The sequence below is a fragment of the Phalacrocorax aristotelis genome, chromosome 3, assembly GCF_949628215.1.
Source record: "Phalacrocorax aristotelis chromosome 3, bGulAri2.1, whole genome shotgun sequence".
NCBI lineage: Eukaryota > Metazoa > Chordata > Aves > Suliformes > Phalacrocoracidae > Phalacrocorax > Phalacrocorax aristotelis.
In genome coordinates this window covers 110064284-110079293 of record NC_134278.1, presented here as the reverse complement: position 1 = coordinate 110079293, position 15010 = coordinate 110064284, and the positions used below count along the sequence as shown (strand labels likewise).

The following is a 15010-nucleotide window of genomic DNA, read 5'->3' as shown; positions in this document are numbered from 1 at the left end:
GTACCCACCAAAGCTGCTCTGTCACTCCCCCTCCTCAGCTGGACAGCGGAGAGAAAATATAATGAAAACCTCCTGGGCTGAGATCAGGACGGGGAAGGACCACTCATCAATTACTGTCACAGGCAAAAGAGACTGACCTTGGGGAAAATTAATTTATTATCAATCAAATCAGAGTAGGATAATGAGAAACAAACCCAACTCTTAAAACACCTTCCCCTCACCTTTCCCTTCTTCCTGGGTTCAACTTCACTCCTGATTTTCTCTACCTCCTCCCCCTCCAGCCATGTAGGAGGATGGGGAATGGTTGTAACAGCCAGTTCATCACACATTGTCTCTGCCACTCCTTCCTCCTCAGGGAGAGGGCTCCTCACACTCTTCCCCTCCTCCGGTGTGGGGTCCCTCCCACAGGAGACAGTCCTCCACAAACAGCTCCAGCATGGGTCCTTCCCACAGGCTGCAGTTCATGAACTGCTCCAGCGTGGATCCCTTCCACGGGGTGCAGTCCTTCAGGGACAGACTGCTCCAGTGTGGGTCTCCCACAGGGTCACAAGTCCTGCCAGCAAACCTGCTCCAGCGTGGGCTCCTCTCTCCATGGGGCCACAGGTCCTGCCAGGAGCTCACTCCAGCACGCCCTTCCCATGGGGTCGCAGCCTCCTTTGGGCACATCCACCTGCTCCAGCGTGGGGTCCTCCACGGGCTGCAGGTGGATATCTGCTCCACTGTTAACCTCCACAGGCTGCAGGGGGACAGCCTGCCTCACCATGGCCTTCACCATGGGCTGCAGGGAAATGTCTGCTCTGGTGCCTCGAGCACCTCCTCCCCCTCCTTCTCCACTGACCTTGGGGTCTGCAGGGCTGTTCCTCTCACATATTCTCATTCCTCTCTCCGGCTGCTGTTGCACAGCAGGTTTTTTTCCTCCTTTTCCCCTTCCTAAATACGTTATCGCAAAGGTGCTACCACCGTCACTGATGGGCTCAGCCTTGGCCAGCAGCGGGTCCGTCTTGGAGCCAGCTAGCACCGGCTCCATCAGACATGTGGGAAGCTTCTAGCAGCTTCTCACAGAAGCTGCCCCTGCAGCCCCTCCACTACCAAAACCTTGCCACACAAACCCAGTACAAGGACATTCACTAAAAAAGGTCAAGTAGGAGTAACACTGACAAGCAGGCTGTACACTAGTTATCCAAGTAGCCCTGTTGTTTTGTTTGCTTATTTGCTTTTTGTTTATTTTTAAAATGCATTCCCAGCCATAGCATCATGTCTGACAGGAGCAGCCACCACCCTGCTCATTCCAGGTTTTTCCTACCAGGCTAACTGGGACAACCCCCTGCATTTGTAGAAAATACAGAGGATGTATTCATGCTGGAAGACAACGGCATGACAAAATAGCAAAGCATTAACAGTACCATTTAAGCAGATTTCAGCACTGCTTTTTCCTCTCTCCGTTTCTCTCTGTAACATCACACCTGCCACACGAGCCTGCAGAGCCAAGGCCAGCCCTGCTGTTGATTTGCTTGGTTTGTCACACAGAAGTTGCCGCAAGTCACGGTCAGTGTCTCTTTTGAAGAATGCAGCCTGAGTCCGAGGATCCTCATGTTTACCATTTTGCAGCATGGGCATTCAATGAGAGAAGGCAGGTGTCAAAGCATTTACATACTCCAGATGCAGATCTGCACTTCAGCAAGTCCCAGAAAGCATCTCTGGCACACCACTGGGACAGACATGTAATTTATCATAATAAATAGCTGCTCAATAGGCAATGCTACATGACCATGACTTAAGATGCAGTTTTGTGTCTAATTCACCAGCATTTAATGCTAATTTAATCAACTCTTATCCCTGACTGCTTGTTCCTGCCTTGCATTGCCCCCTGCCTCATGGCAGGTGAAGTGTTTAGGCAGCTGTGCAGTGAACCAGATTCAGCTGAAAAAAAATTTTCATTCTTCAGACAGCTCTATTCTTAATCCACCTGGTCCCCATGAGGCCACACAAATGTTTCTGTCAGTGCAGCACAGGGAAGAGGGAAGAGGAGGACAGGCAGGGAGAGGGGCCAGGACACAGAGCACAACTACTCAACTGGGCGACTCTTCCGACAAATCATAGCCTTCACATCTAACATTCATTTTAGCACATTCCTGTCTGCTCTTTAGAGAAAGGGAGTAGAAAGCAGTTAAATCTCACACCCACAAATGCTCCTGGAATCAAAAACAGGGAAAGGGTTTAAATTCTTTTAATGGCTTACCCACAATCATGCATGAAATCTGCAGAGGATCAGGGACTTAACCCCACTTCACCCAAGTACTACACCACTGCTACCCAAAACACTGTTGAAACTCTGGTTCCAAGAGAGTATTTCAGCCCCACCTTTTCTTCAAGCCGGTAAACTTAATGGTGATAATCGCCTGCATGGACACGTGCGCTTGATCTAAAGATACTGGGAGGTTACCCTTTGTATGCATACTTCTAACAACTGATAAAGGCCAACTTAGTATTTCCCTAGTCAGGAGCTGCAACTGCTCTCTGTATGCATGGTTGGGAAACCAGTACTTTCCCCTGATTCAAACATCCTGCAGGGGCACAACAGCCAAGGCCTGCTCTGCAAACCCTGCCGCACAGGAACCGTGTCTTCAGAAGAGCCCCTTTTGTCCTAATGTAATCCCTAAGTAACATTAAAGGCTTATTTATACCTTAAGTAGGACAGACCATGTCTTAATTGCCAAGCGTCCGGCTGAAAAGAGGAGGATTATGCTGCTGTGGCAGATAAACACAGCTTGCACGAACCAGAGGCTGTGCTTAGATGAATCCATGGGCCCTACCTCCACCTTCCTCCAGCGGCTACGGGACTTGCAAAGATACAGGGACACACTGAATTATTTTAAGGTTAAAACAGAACATAAGCCATCCTGGAAACAACCAGGTCGCTGCCTTGGAGAACATATGGTTTTTACAGCCAGACTGACTGTGCTTACAGCCAGGCTTCAATCGTATTTCAGATCAACACCACGTTGCTACATAAGAAGAGCTGCAGCACAAGCAGGTACCAGTAGAGCGCAGGTACACTTAAGGCTGGACATATGGACCTTGAATACCAAAAATTATTCTAGAAGACGTGGAGGTAAAAATACAGCCATGGCGCTCAATAGGTATGGATGATCACCTACCACAGACCCTGGGGAACAAGCCCAAGAGTCTAGTACCTCCTCCTATAGGTTTTTTTTCTCCTCTCCTCAGACTAAAAATAAAACCACACAGGTATTTTATTACAGACTATTTTTTTTCCTTTCCTCAACTTCAGTTGCTCACCTTAAAATTATTTGATAAAGGGCAACCGTAAACTTCATCTTAAGAGAGGCAGATCACCAACAATTCCCACTGAGCTTTAACTTTTTCCTTTTTAAAATATATTTTATGTATGCAGGCATTATGCTTCTGGCTTGCTCTCAAGCAATTCTGAAACGGTTCCCTCCTGAGCAATTTTATAGTTTAGCAGGAGTAACTAGCCAATGCAACTGCGTTAGCAGAATCCACTGAAAAGCATTAAATAGTAAAGAAAACACTTCACATTCTGTGCCAGTTATTCTGTTTACCTCAGGGTTAGATAGGGAAACAAAACCAACCGGTATGTGGGCGGTAATAGCTGCTATCTCCACACGGATTGCCATGGTTATTTCTATAAGATGGAGGGGTTAATTTCCACGAGTGGTTCTTACATGTAATTATTTAGATGCACGGGCTGACTAAGTAGTCTGCTGTTTGATGTTATACAAATGCCAAGGAGCTTGCCAGTTATTCGATACCATACGTATCACACCAAAAACCACACAGAGGGGTGATTAAGCACCCTAATGTGCTAAGTGTAGGAAGATGTTTATTGTTAAAAAGTTTTCTTGCTTAATGCTTTTTCATTAAGTGGTTTGTTACCACTGGAACTGGTCTGACATAATGCACTTTACCTCTAAATATAACCTCATTATTTACAGAATCAGGGCCAGCTTTACACCCATGTAAAGAGGCAAACGCTGTGGGGTTCTCAGTTTTTCCTCAGTGGCTCCCACAAGACTGATGGATAATCTGACCTTTAAAGCTACGTTTCGTTCAGCACTAAGAAAGTCCTCCCTTGACGTGGAGGGCAGCCATCAAGAGAGAGACGCTCTAGAGGGCCAAGTTTCTGATGCAGTATGTTTTCCCCTGGGCATCCCTGCCCATGCACAAGGGCTCTGCTATCAGCCTGAAGTCCTGGAGGGTGGCAAAATGTAATTGCATGGGACGCTGTGACAGGGTTTGGTGGGGGTTGTCTTCGGTGTGTGTCTTTTTTTTTTTTTTTAATGCTCTTAGTCCACTAATGGACTATGCGATTAAAGGTTAATGGCGTTATAAATGCCGTAATTAGCTACTGCTTGGCTCACGTGATTTTCAGGGGTAAGATTTCAGGGGAAGGAGGCACCTGGCCCCTGCCCCCACGGGTGATCAGCACAGCTGGCTTCTCCCACTATTTTTGATTAAAACAATCATCCTCTAATTCTTGCTGTCAGTATAGCTGGAAGAAGGCAGCACGCAGAGCTGACTCCTCCTGGATGCCCTCCTCTACAGATGGTTCAAACACTATGCTGTCACACATCCATAGAAAAACTTAAACTTCAGGTTTATTGCCTCTCCAGGAAGAAACTCATTCACGTAACTGCACCCTTCTCAGTTTACACTGTTACCACTCTTCCCTTTACAGCAATTGTCCATCACATTTCTGTCCTAGGGGATGACAACTTTCAAAGAATTTTCTTTTCCAGCCTAGTCCTTAAAAGCTTTGCCAGTGAGAGACCCAGACCTCGATTTTACCTTTGCCTGAGCTGGGCATGTTCAGCACAATATTAAACCCTGAATGACTGTTGCTGAAGTTTTGATGGCTGTACACTCAAGAGTGACTTGGTGTTACTGAAAGACCTCTGACATGGGAAATTGATAATACAGACAGCATAGCTAGGCAGCCCCACGGGAAGCCAAGCAGCAGCTCAAAATTAAAATGGCATTGCACTGCATCACTACCACATCTGTTCTTTGGGTTAATAAAAGACAGCACCCCATACCAAGCAACATCTATCCATGCTCCAACTTCTCTCTTACAACAATTTACATTCACTTGAATAGTAACTGAGCAGCAAACTGTGGCCTGTTGAGCACTACGCACTTCCTCATGGGGAAGGATGAAAGGATTTTCAGCAAGGAGCTGTCAGGCAAGGAATACTGGGTTTTGCTGGGCTGACACTGCATGACCACAGCTATCACCACACCATACAAGCTGTACTGCTTTCCACAGTGCCTCAGTTTCTGTACTCACAGGAATTATACACATGTAGTATCACACATTTATATAGAGCACTCCACTGAGCATCACCAGAGCTTAGATTAATGAGTTTATGCCTTCTCTGTCTCTATCAGTGCATATCGGTAGGACCTCCTGCAACTAATCTGCGTTTTTCCACATATATCAAATTGGTGGCAAGCATATCACTATCAAACCTACTCATGTTGTGCTCCCCTGAAATAATTTCCCACTGAAAGAGCTCAGTTTTGGTCAGAAATTTCCAATCTTTGTACAGACAACTTCACACTCCTACTATTGAATTGTACCCCAAGGCTTTTACAATGCCTGTCTGTGGCCAACAGTTCATTGACTCCACATCAGACCACAACAGTTCAGCCACAGGAACATGAGCAAGGGAGCGTGTAAAGTGAATGTGAACACTGGGAGTGAAACCAAAGAGTTGAAAGTATACGTTCCTGTAAGAAAAAAAAAAAACAACCAGCCACCAAAAAAAAAACCCACAACAGAAAAAAACCAACGCAACCCAAACAAAACCAACAAAAAGCCCACTTCTCCAGCTCAGATGGACTCACCTAGCCTACTGCACAGCAAGAACTGGCATGTGAAAGGGTCTATACTCAAGTATGGTGCTCTCTGGCCAGCACAAACCAGACCTCTGCAAAGAAAGATTTCACAACTCCAGGAAGGCACCTCCAAACAGATACATGTACCGTTCAACATAATAGGTGGTAGAACTTAATTTTCAATTTCACACTAGCCTGAGCATACAAAGACTGCAATGGAAGACAATGCTTACTTTCCAGTAGTTAGAAAAACTGCTAAAACCCTGATTTCAAGTAATAACCTCTAAAACACCACCCTATGAATCTCCCCACAGCCCATTCTTCAGCCACATAGCACAACTTCCCCCAAGTTCCTCCACAGGCATGCTGCTTTCCTTTCACATACAACTGACCACAGCACATTCACACCTCTGACTTGCAGCCTCACTGTCTTCCTGCTTGTTCCCACACCACCTCACCAACATTAACTCCAGTTTCTCTAATAACCCACAGCTGCTCTACCCATCTTCTGTACGGGTATAAAGCACCTCTCAGTTGCGCATTTATTGTACCGAAATGCAAATCCAAAGAGAATACAAGAGACACGCTTACCACCACCACCACCACTAGGAAAACACTGTCAATGCATGCAGTACATAAGCAAGTAGTGTTCGCACGGTAAGCATGCTGGCAAAACCACTGTTTGAAAAGCACTGGACAGCAGCACACAAAAAACTTCCAAGAGGCATATATGTGATCCATACGTTCTAGGGTTTTATTACTATTAAAAAAAGAAATATTCTCGCAGGGAAGTGACAGTGACTAGCCATACTTAGTTTTCTATATTGCCTTCTTTAGGGTTGACGTTTTGGGGGTTATTTTTCTTAACTATACTGTTTCTGCGTATGTACTAAAAATATACAGATTTTACTCTGCTTAGCGTGGGAGGGTTGTTTTTTTTCATACACAAGAAATGGCTTTATAAGGCACAAAACTCAGGGCAGATTCTCATTTACATGGAGGTAATACTACAGTTCTCCCTAGATCTGTCTCCCTTTATGAACAGCACCCTTCTGCTAAACAGCCCAGTCCACATCACATGCCTCAGCCATCCTATCACTTATATAAGGTACCTATAGTGTGATGCAAATCATTGTATGCAACTCCATTTCGGCAAGGCCAAACTGAACCTGCGGTGGTGTAATGCCAGAACCGTAACCCTCTACAGCTTTCCAACACCGCCACAGATACTACTGCCGCAGGAAGGAAAAGAACACCAAATTACTGGACTTTTAGCTTTAAGGTATTTCTCCTCTCACTGGTTTGGAAGGGCGGAGTATAGCACCACTCCTGATTAACAGATGGGGAATGGAAGTCCAGGAGCCAGAAATACTCGTGGAAACGTTCCTGAGTTTCAATTTGAAAACACTTGCCCTGGACAATGGTATTTTTAGCCTAAGCCATACTGACGACCTCCCAACAGCTACCTTTTTCTTCCAAACGGTCTCAAAAAACCAGTAATAAAACATTCCTTAGAGCAAAGCCCCCATGAGATGAGTCTGCTTCTTCCTACACTGGCTCAAAGGGACTCTGCTCTAAAAACAGTGATAAGTCAACATAGTCAAATAAGGCTTTTTCAAGGGTGCAGTCTGGGTTTTGGTTGGGTTTTTTTGGTTTTCTGTTTGTTTGTGAGTTTGTTTTTTTTTTGTTAAGATTATTGCTGGTTTTCCCCCAGCAAGAATAATTTCTGTTAGGTCTTCACCATGCTATATACCATTCAGGATTATGAACTATACACTATAATCCTTTGCCTTGAAGTGAGATCTTGAAGTGAAACTAAGAAGCTTTCATCTGGCAACAGAGCTGTAACATTATATGCCATGTGATTGCATAAGCACTCCTCACAGTTTGAAGCTTTGTTTCAGAATGGCCTGGCTTTCAAGGATCCCGTTATCAAGGTGAGGGCAGTTATGTGAAAGGTGAGGGAAGCATTGCCTGCAGCGAACACCAGGCTTTCCATTTTGAACTCAATGAATCCACTGAATTGGGTGGGCTCTTCTGGTGCCGTATCTCACATTATGTATCTGCATAAAATAGTTTCAGGCACCTAGCTCGTCTGTACTAGTGAATTGGAGGGACAACCGTAATCCCACATTCAGCAAGTGGGCATAGTGTGCATTTAGATGCCCCTGCCCCTGTCACTCAAATAGTGGAGTGACAACTATCACACATACCCATTCCTCTCCCCTACCCTGAGGATAATTAAAGCAAGTGTCTTGTCTGTCTTTATATAGAATCACATAGGTTGGAAAAGACCTTTAAGATGCACTCTCTCATAGTTCTCATGCTTTTAGCTCTGCCATGCTGTCTAGGTGTCTGTAATACCAAGTACAGAGGGACTCTAATCCATTCAGAACCAAAACAGTTTGCATTTCAAAAACAGATCTTCCAAATATTTCAGTACTGAAGGCTGAATAGACAGACAGGCAGACATCTTTAAGTCAGTGATAATACAATACCCATTTTGTACAATTTTTTTCCTCCTTTTCCTTTGTTTAATCCAAAACCATTTATTTAATGCAGTTCACAGCACAGGGACTAAGACCATATTAGAAATTATATCTACAAGATATAGTGTGGTGTTTTTTTTCCTTTTCTTTCAGTTCACAGAAGCAGGACTTGAAATGTGGTAACTGCATATAAAAAAATGTTGCTGCAGTTACTCACACACTTGGATCTTTCCATTTTTTTCCCCTCAAATAAGTTGAGTGGGAGTTAAATGCAATAAGTGTAATCTCTGGAGCAACAGTATGGAACTTACTGAATGTTTTTAAGGTGAGGATGAGTAGGAGTGAAGAGATGAATTTAAAATGGTGCAATAGGTTTTACAATTTGTCACCCAGTACAATGAAAAAAAAAAAGTGTCCATGACTAGAAGTAGAGACTGAGAAGTTGTCGTAAAGTGCCATGCTTGTAATCACCTCACGTTATTTGTATTAGCAGAGTATTTCCTACAACTATATCCTACCAAATAAAATATAGATTTAGGAGAGCTGGAAGAAGTATTTCGGTTTGATTTCACACGTTCTCTGTTCCTGAAACTGAAATGTTATTATTATTTTAAACACACTAGAAAAAACATACCCAGGCCAAAATCCTTATTGCACAGTTAAACTTAGACAAGTTTATGAACTGAAGAGGACCACTGGATAAAGGATAAAAAAAAAAAAAAATCTCAGAGCACGTTCTCCAGTTTCTCCTAAGAACAACCAATTAAATACTGAAGATTATTTGTCCAAGATTAAGCAGACATCCACCTTTTTGCATAGGAGTAACCTGCCAAAACAGAAACAATACACATAGATAGAATGAATTTGATGGGGACACTGTTAAGAAGTTTCCTTACAAAAATAATGGGAAATAGTTTTCATTAATACAATCAGACTTCAACATGTACGTATTTAAAGTTTCCAACTTCTAAATGTAGGCTGTTACTAGACTACATGTTCATCCCCCACCATACCAAAATCAGCTAAAACACGCCACTGTAGAGAGCTGTTAGAGAGGTGTGTTTTCACCAGTTTCTCTTTTCGCAATTTTTTTTTTAAAGGACAATTCAGATTTTTCAAGGAGAAATTACTCTTGCAAGGAATATAACATACCCAAACATTTTTGAGTACCCTTTCTATATTCTGGAGACTAACTCCTGAAAGTAGTGTTTTATCTCACAGGATACAATTTTCATTCTACGATTTTCTGTCCAATTTCTTTCACTTCAGCTTTGCAGCTCTTTCAAAGTGATAAAAGCAGATCCCATGCGATCATTTTCTGACATAACTTTGCATAGAAGTTATCTGAAAAATATTGGCTTGAAAACATCCCGTAATTACCCAAAAGAATCCAGAAGCCACTTGAAGAAGGCCAGAAAAATCAGTATTTCTATATTTACAGACCAGATGAACCCCCAAGATAGTAACAAGGGGACCCATGAATTGGATTGTTTCCAACTATTTAGAAACTCAAAGGCAGGGTCCTGACAATACCAAAAAGCTATTACAACATTTTTACATGTTACATGATCATATCTCATGTACACGATAGACAACTTTCCCACAACTCACCTTAAATTCCAGAAGTCTGAGAGAACAGAAAACCAGGGTAACAGTCATTTCCAAAACAGACTTGACACTACAGGTAATAGAATTATTTCCAGGAAAGCTCTTTCACTTAGTTGCCGAAAGTCTTCAAAATGCATCTTCCTACTACACAGCGGTTTTCCTCCTGTATTAGCAAGGGCAACTGCTTTCACAGAAAAGTTACCAAACTGATGGAGAATGGCAGTGTGTTTCCCCACCCCGCCCCGCAGCCCATCCCCATGACCTGAATCCGTATCAGTCTTTGGCAAGTTTTAAAAGCAGGTACTGAGGCAATCATTAGTTGACATTAACTCGCAGTTGCTCATCACAGTAACAGCACAGCAAAGCTTTCTCTGCTGGAAATTCCTAGGACAAATATGGAGAGATACAGACAGCCAAGGACAGAAGCTGGAAGTAGTCATCAATGGAGAACGAAGTTCTCAATAATACCAATCAGTCTTTAAATCCAAGCTTTGCAGCAAAGGAGAGCTGTAAGAAGGGTTTTGAAGAAGGAAAAACAAGGTATTTGGAGGAACATGACCTTTCAGATATAAAAAGGGCAAAGCACAGCAGCACTGATTAAGCATGTAACAAAGCGAATGATGTGAGATATGACCTCAAAGCAGGGAGCTAAAGACAGAAAGGAGGCGCAGTCATGCTAAAACGCAAAACCAACTCGTCTTTTGATCAGAAAAGCAACTAGGTAGGGACATACAACAGTACAAGCAAAGCATAGCTAGGTCAGATCTATACAGCAACAGTCCAAACAAACAAGAGCAGGACAAGATCAGATTAGCATAGAGAGAAAGGGGTTACAGAGACACGAGACCCCAGGTGGAGTTTCAGTTGCATAAACTGTATACTTACCTGGATGATACTGCCAAAGTTCAGCGACTTGGGCACTTTCTTGTGGCTTTGTCAAATTGCCTTCATCTCTGGGAGCATCCCATGCAGCTGCTCATCTGCATCAGTGGAGTTACCTCCCTCTGACTTCATTTTTATTTTAGAGCTAAAACACAGCTATAAAGAACTAAAAGCAACGTGCCTTCAGTAGGCAATCCTTAAATGAAAAATTAGCTTTTCAGCCCAACAAAACCTGTATTAGTTGATAGTTGAAAACCTGCTTCGCACTGTAGCTTTTTTGCCAGAATAGACCTGGCACCTAGTGTTAGGCAGCATTGTTTTTTGCTTCATCTTCCAGGAATAAACGTTGCCCAATAAAGGTTGGTTCAGTGCTGTAACTAATTCTTATTGATTTTGATTTCCACTATGAACCTTTAAAGTGCCCCAGAAAACCAGTCATTTTTCTTCAGCTAGTTTTACTTCTTAAGATTTCAGCCAATGATTATGGCTGACAGTATAGGAAAGATCACGGATGAAGCGGCTGACTTAACTCCATTTTACATATGGCACCAAGAAGCTACCTAGTCACTAATAGCTAGCCTGTGATGTGCTGAAAGAATTGACATCATACCGATTTCAAGCCTAGACTTTGGTGTTCGGGTTTTTTTTTCCCTCCTTCACCTAAATAGCAACATGAGCATTCATTCACATAAGGGGCATGGCAAGTATGGATATTTTGACAAAGTCCTGCAAACGTTTGCATGCAGGCTCAAATAAGCACAGGACAATCCAGTCTAAGTGGAAACTTTCACTGTAGTTAAGTCAGGATGACACAACTTATATTTGCATCCGTTTCTTTATTCCCTATTCCATGTAACACATTAGCGATCAGTTAAAACAAATCTTTATTTTGCTTAAGATTATCAGAGAGCAGACTTGAGAACTGACATAGAATACTTTGTCTTGTTACAGGAGAAGGCATAAAAATGAAGAGGAGGAAGAATCAAGCTGAATTTGATATGCCAGAAAGCCCTGAGGTGGAAAAGACACTCCCCACTCCTAGCGTTCTACAGAAATATCTTTGTTGGTTACCGGGTGGCAATATAATTAAGAGAACATAATTTTAAATCAAATGTTAAAATTGAGAAGCTACGGGAAATACATGAACAAATTTTATCAAATATTAAGGACTTCTCACACTACAAAGTCAAAAAGCGCAGGGGTTTTTTTTACAGGCTGCTGAAGTCTGAGCAGTATTTTGATTAAAATAAAAGCATGATTAGGATTTGAACCTAGTGGATGCATGAATGGAATGTAGTGCTAATTTAGAGGCAAAAAAAGAAGTCTTGATTTACATTTTGCTTTAGTGTGCAAGCCATGGTCCTTCTTTCGAAAAAGCTATGTGCATGCTTCACTTCTATACAATAAAAGCATAAACCCTTTCATTCCAGGGAGACTACCCACATGATGCAAAAAAAACCCTTCGTATGTAAGTATTATTAGGACTGGAGCCTATGGAGTACAAGAACTCTTAGCAGTGGAACAAGGTATTTAAATTGCTCCCAAGGAAAGCTTGCAGGAGTTATGCTGTACAAGCAGATCCAACAAAAAAGTTCACAGAACTTAGACTCAAAAACTACAGGTTGTTCATAAATACACCCAGTCCACAGTAACACTAAGTATTCAGGCAGGTTATTACCATGCAGTATCAGTAACGTGGAGGATTTCATTCTCCTTCCTTTCCCACCCAGTTAAACAACTTCATTAATGAAGTTTAGAGCTTGTACTGATTTTTTTTTTTTTGATGTGAAAGCATTAATATGAGAGAATTTTCTATCCAAAACACTGTACAGGAGTAAGATGTTATAGGTCTAACCTCAGATCTTTAAGAAACATCAATAAATGAGCTGACTAAAAAGTCAAGTTTAATCTGACTTTTTAGACTTTAAATGAATGCTCTCCTGTAGCTGGAATGTGTCTCATTGCAGCTGAATTTGGGATGGATTTGCCCTAGGAGTTCTAAGTGTTGTTTGCACTCTTCTGTCTCCCACAGAGAAGCCCACTTTGAGACTTCTAGCTTACTGTGACCAAGAGCCACATTTGCCATAGAGCAAACACAAATCCATCACTAAGAGATACCTCTAAATCCTAGTTGGTTATCTTTTTATGTAGAAGAATTGCAGCTTCTTGATAAACGCTTCTCGAGAAAATATAAAGCATATCACACTGTTTTAGCAATCCTTTATTGAAGATAACAAGTTGGTTATGTTCACTGTATTGTATGAAACATCACAATATCATACTGGGAAGGTACTATCAGTACAGGGTTGGACCAGAGCGGACAGTCTGAACAATAAACCATTTTGCATTCTTCATTCCCTATCTTTTAACAACCCCCAAAAAACCAGTAAAGGGACAAATACCTGTTAACATCATCATTTAGAACACTTTTAACTTACAAAGCTAAAATCTAATGAATAAATAAAATATACCATGGCAATAAACCTCTCTAGACCGAAAAAAAAAAATCAGATACACAGTGAATCAAAATGATTGGGAAAGCTGGCCTTTGGCACCAGTATGAAAGAGCGTGTGGTTTTTACAGACTCACCATGGGGATAAAGTTACAGAAAAATACCATGAATTCCATTTCACACAAAACCAGTTGATGACTGTCATTAGCTTAAAACTACACACAAGGGCAATTACATCCTCGCTGAAACACAGTTTAAACAAATAGGAAAATGTCTACAAGGCATCCACAGCATGTAAATCATGTACAGATGGATACATTCATTGTTTCCCCTCCCCAATAGCTTTTATTTTAGATAAATACTTTACTCTTCCCCGTTTTCAGCATTACTGGAATCATTACATGCACAACTCAAAGGAGATTCAGGAAAAAAAAGTCAAGGTTATTGCAAAAATAGAATTAAACTAAGAATCTTCAAGTACCTTACATGACAGCCACTCTGTACCATGCCCATTGCTTATAAAATGAAAGGTCATTGAACCCATGAAAATATCTCTAATATTTTCTTAATTTAAAATAGATAATTTTAAGTGTATTTATAGTAATCTCAAAGTGATAATTTGAACTTTGAAAATAATGCAAACAATTAAAAATTATACCCATATTACACAAGACTTGTCTGTATCTTAAGCTGAAAAAAAAATCAAAAAACTATAGAAAACCACATAGAACAAAAAAATAATCACAATTTACATTATAATAAAGGCAAATCTTCAGCATTTTTAAAAAAAACCTGCAGCTGTGAGAGATGTCAAAGCAAGTCACTACTAACTATAAATTCATCAGTTTGGTTTTAAAAGATTTTCTCTAGCAAGAGTTTAAGGGTGTGTTGTACACATGCGTAAAATTCTTACTGTTTTTAGATGCCTAGAATCTTCATATATTATTGCCAAATACACTTATCTTCAAGCAAGCAGTAGGCAACATATCACAATTTGGACACCGCAGGGAAACCTAACGGTCTGGTAATACAGGTAAAACTGGAAAATTAAAAAAATACACATCTGATAGCGTGTTGCCCAATTGAAATTACTTCCAAGCCACAGAGCTGCAAAGCCTTCCAACTTGGTAACGTGATTAAGTAATGTCTCAAACAATTACTTGTTCTCTCTCATGCTTGTGCGCTCCACGTTTCATTTCACCACAGTGTATCTTCAGAGTACACCTACAATCCCATGCACCTCAGGTACATATACCAATCTGCTGAGAGAATCCTTCCTTCCTTCCTAGGGCCAAAGTTCATTACAGATGTAATCAGTATGCCTGAGGCTGGTAAAAATACTGTAGTACAGGCAATGCTAAGAGTGGCAATATCAGAAAACACAAAAATGAACAAATGATGGAAAATTCTAATATCTTTCTGCCCATTTCACAAAATGTTGGAAATCCACCAGAATCTTTCCCTTGTATTGAAGAAAACAGATTTAAAAGTTTTTTTCCCCCTTTCAGAATCAAAAGCATTTTAGCAGATTTGTAAGGCTACCACGGATCTTCTAGATCTCCAGCACCCTACAGGAAAAGAAGAGGAGAAATATTACTACTCACCAATACAAATGAAAACATTCTGTTGCACTTTGGATTTAAGTGGCATAATTAAGTAGAGTACTAGCATAAGACAGACATTTTCCTTTTCTGCCAT

General features: G+C 41.5%; 1 protein-coding gene across 2 annotated transcripts in view; it reads right to left on the bottom strand.

Annotated features, from left to right (window-relative positions):
* Window positions 1-13062: 13062 nt before the first annotated feature.
* PPM1B (protein phosphatase, Mg2+/Mn2+ dependent 1B) overlaps window positions 13063-15010 on the bottom strand; it is a 64057-nt gene continuing 62109 nt past the window's right edge. For both annotated transcript variants that reach the window (XM_075089057.1, XM_075089056.1), the window contains one exon: window positions 13063-14880. In XM_075089057.1, the coding sequence (XP_074945158.1) occupies window positions 14851-14880 (30 nt within the window). In that variant the 3' untranslated portion in view covers window positions 13063-14850. The remainder of the gene's footprint in view (window positions 14881-15010) is intronic.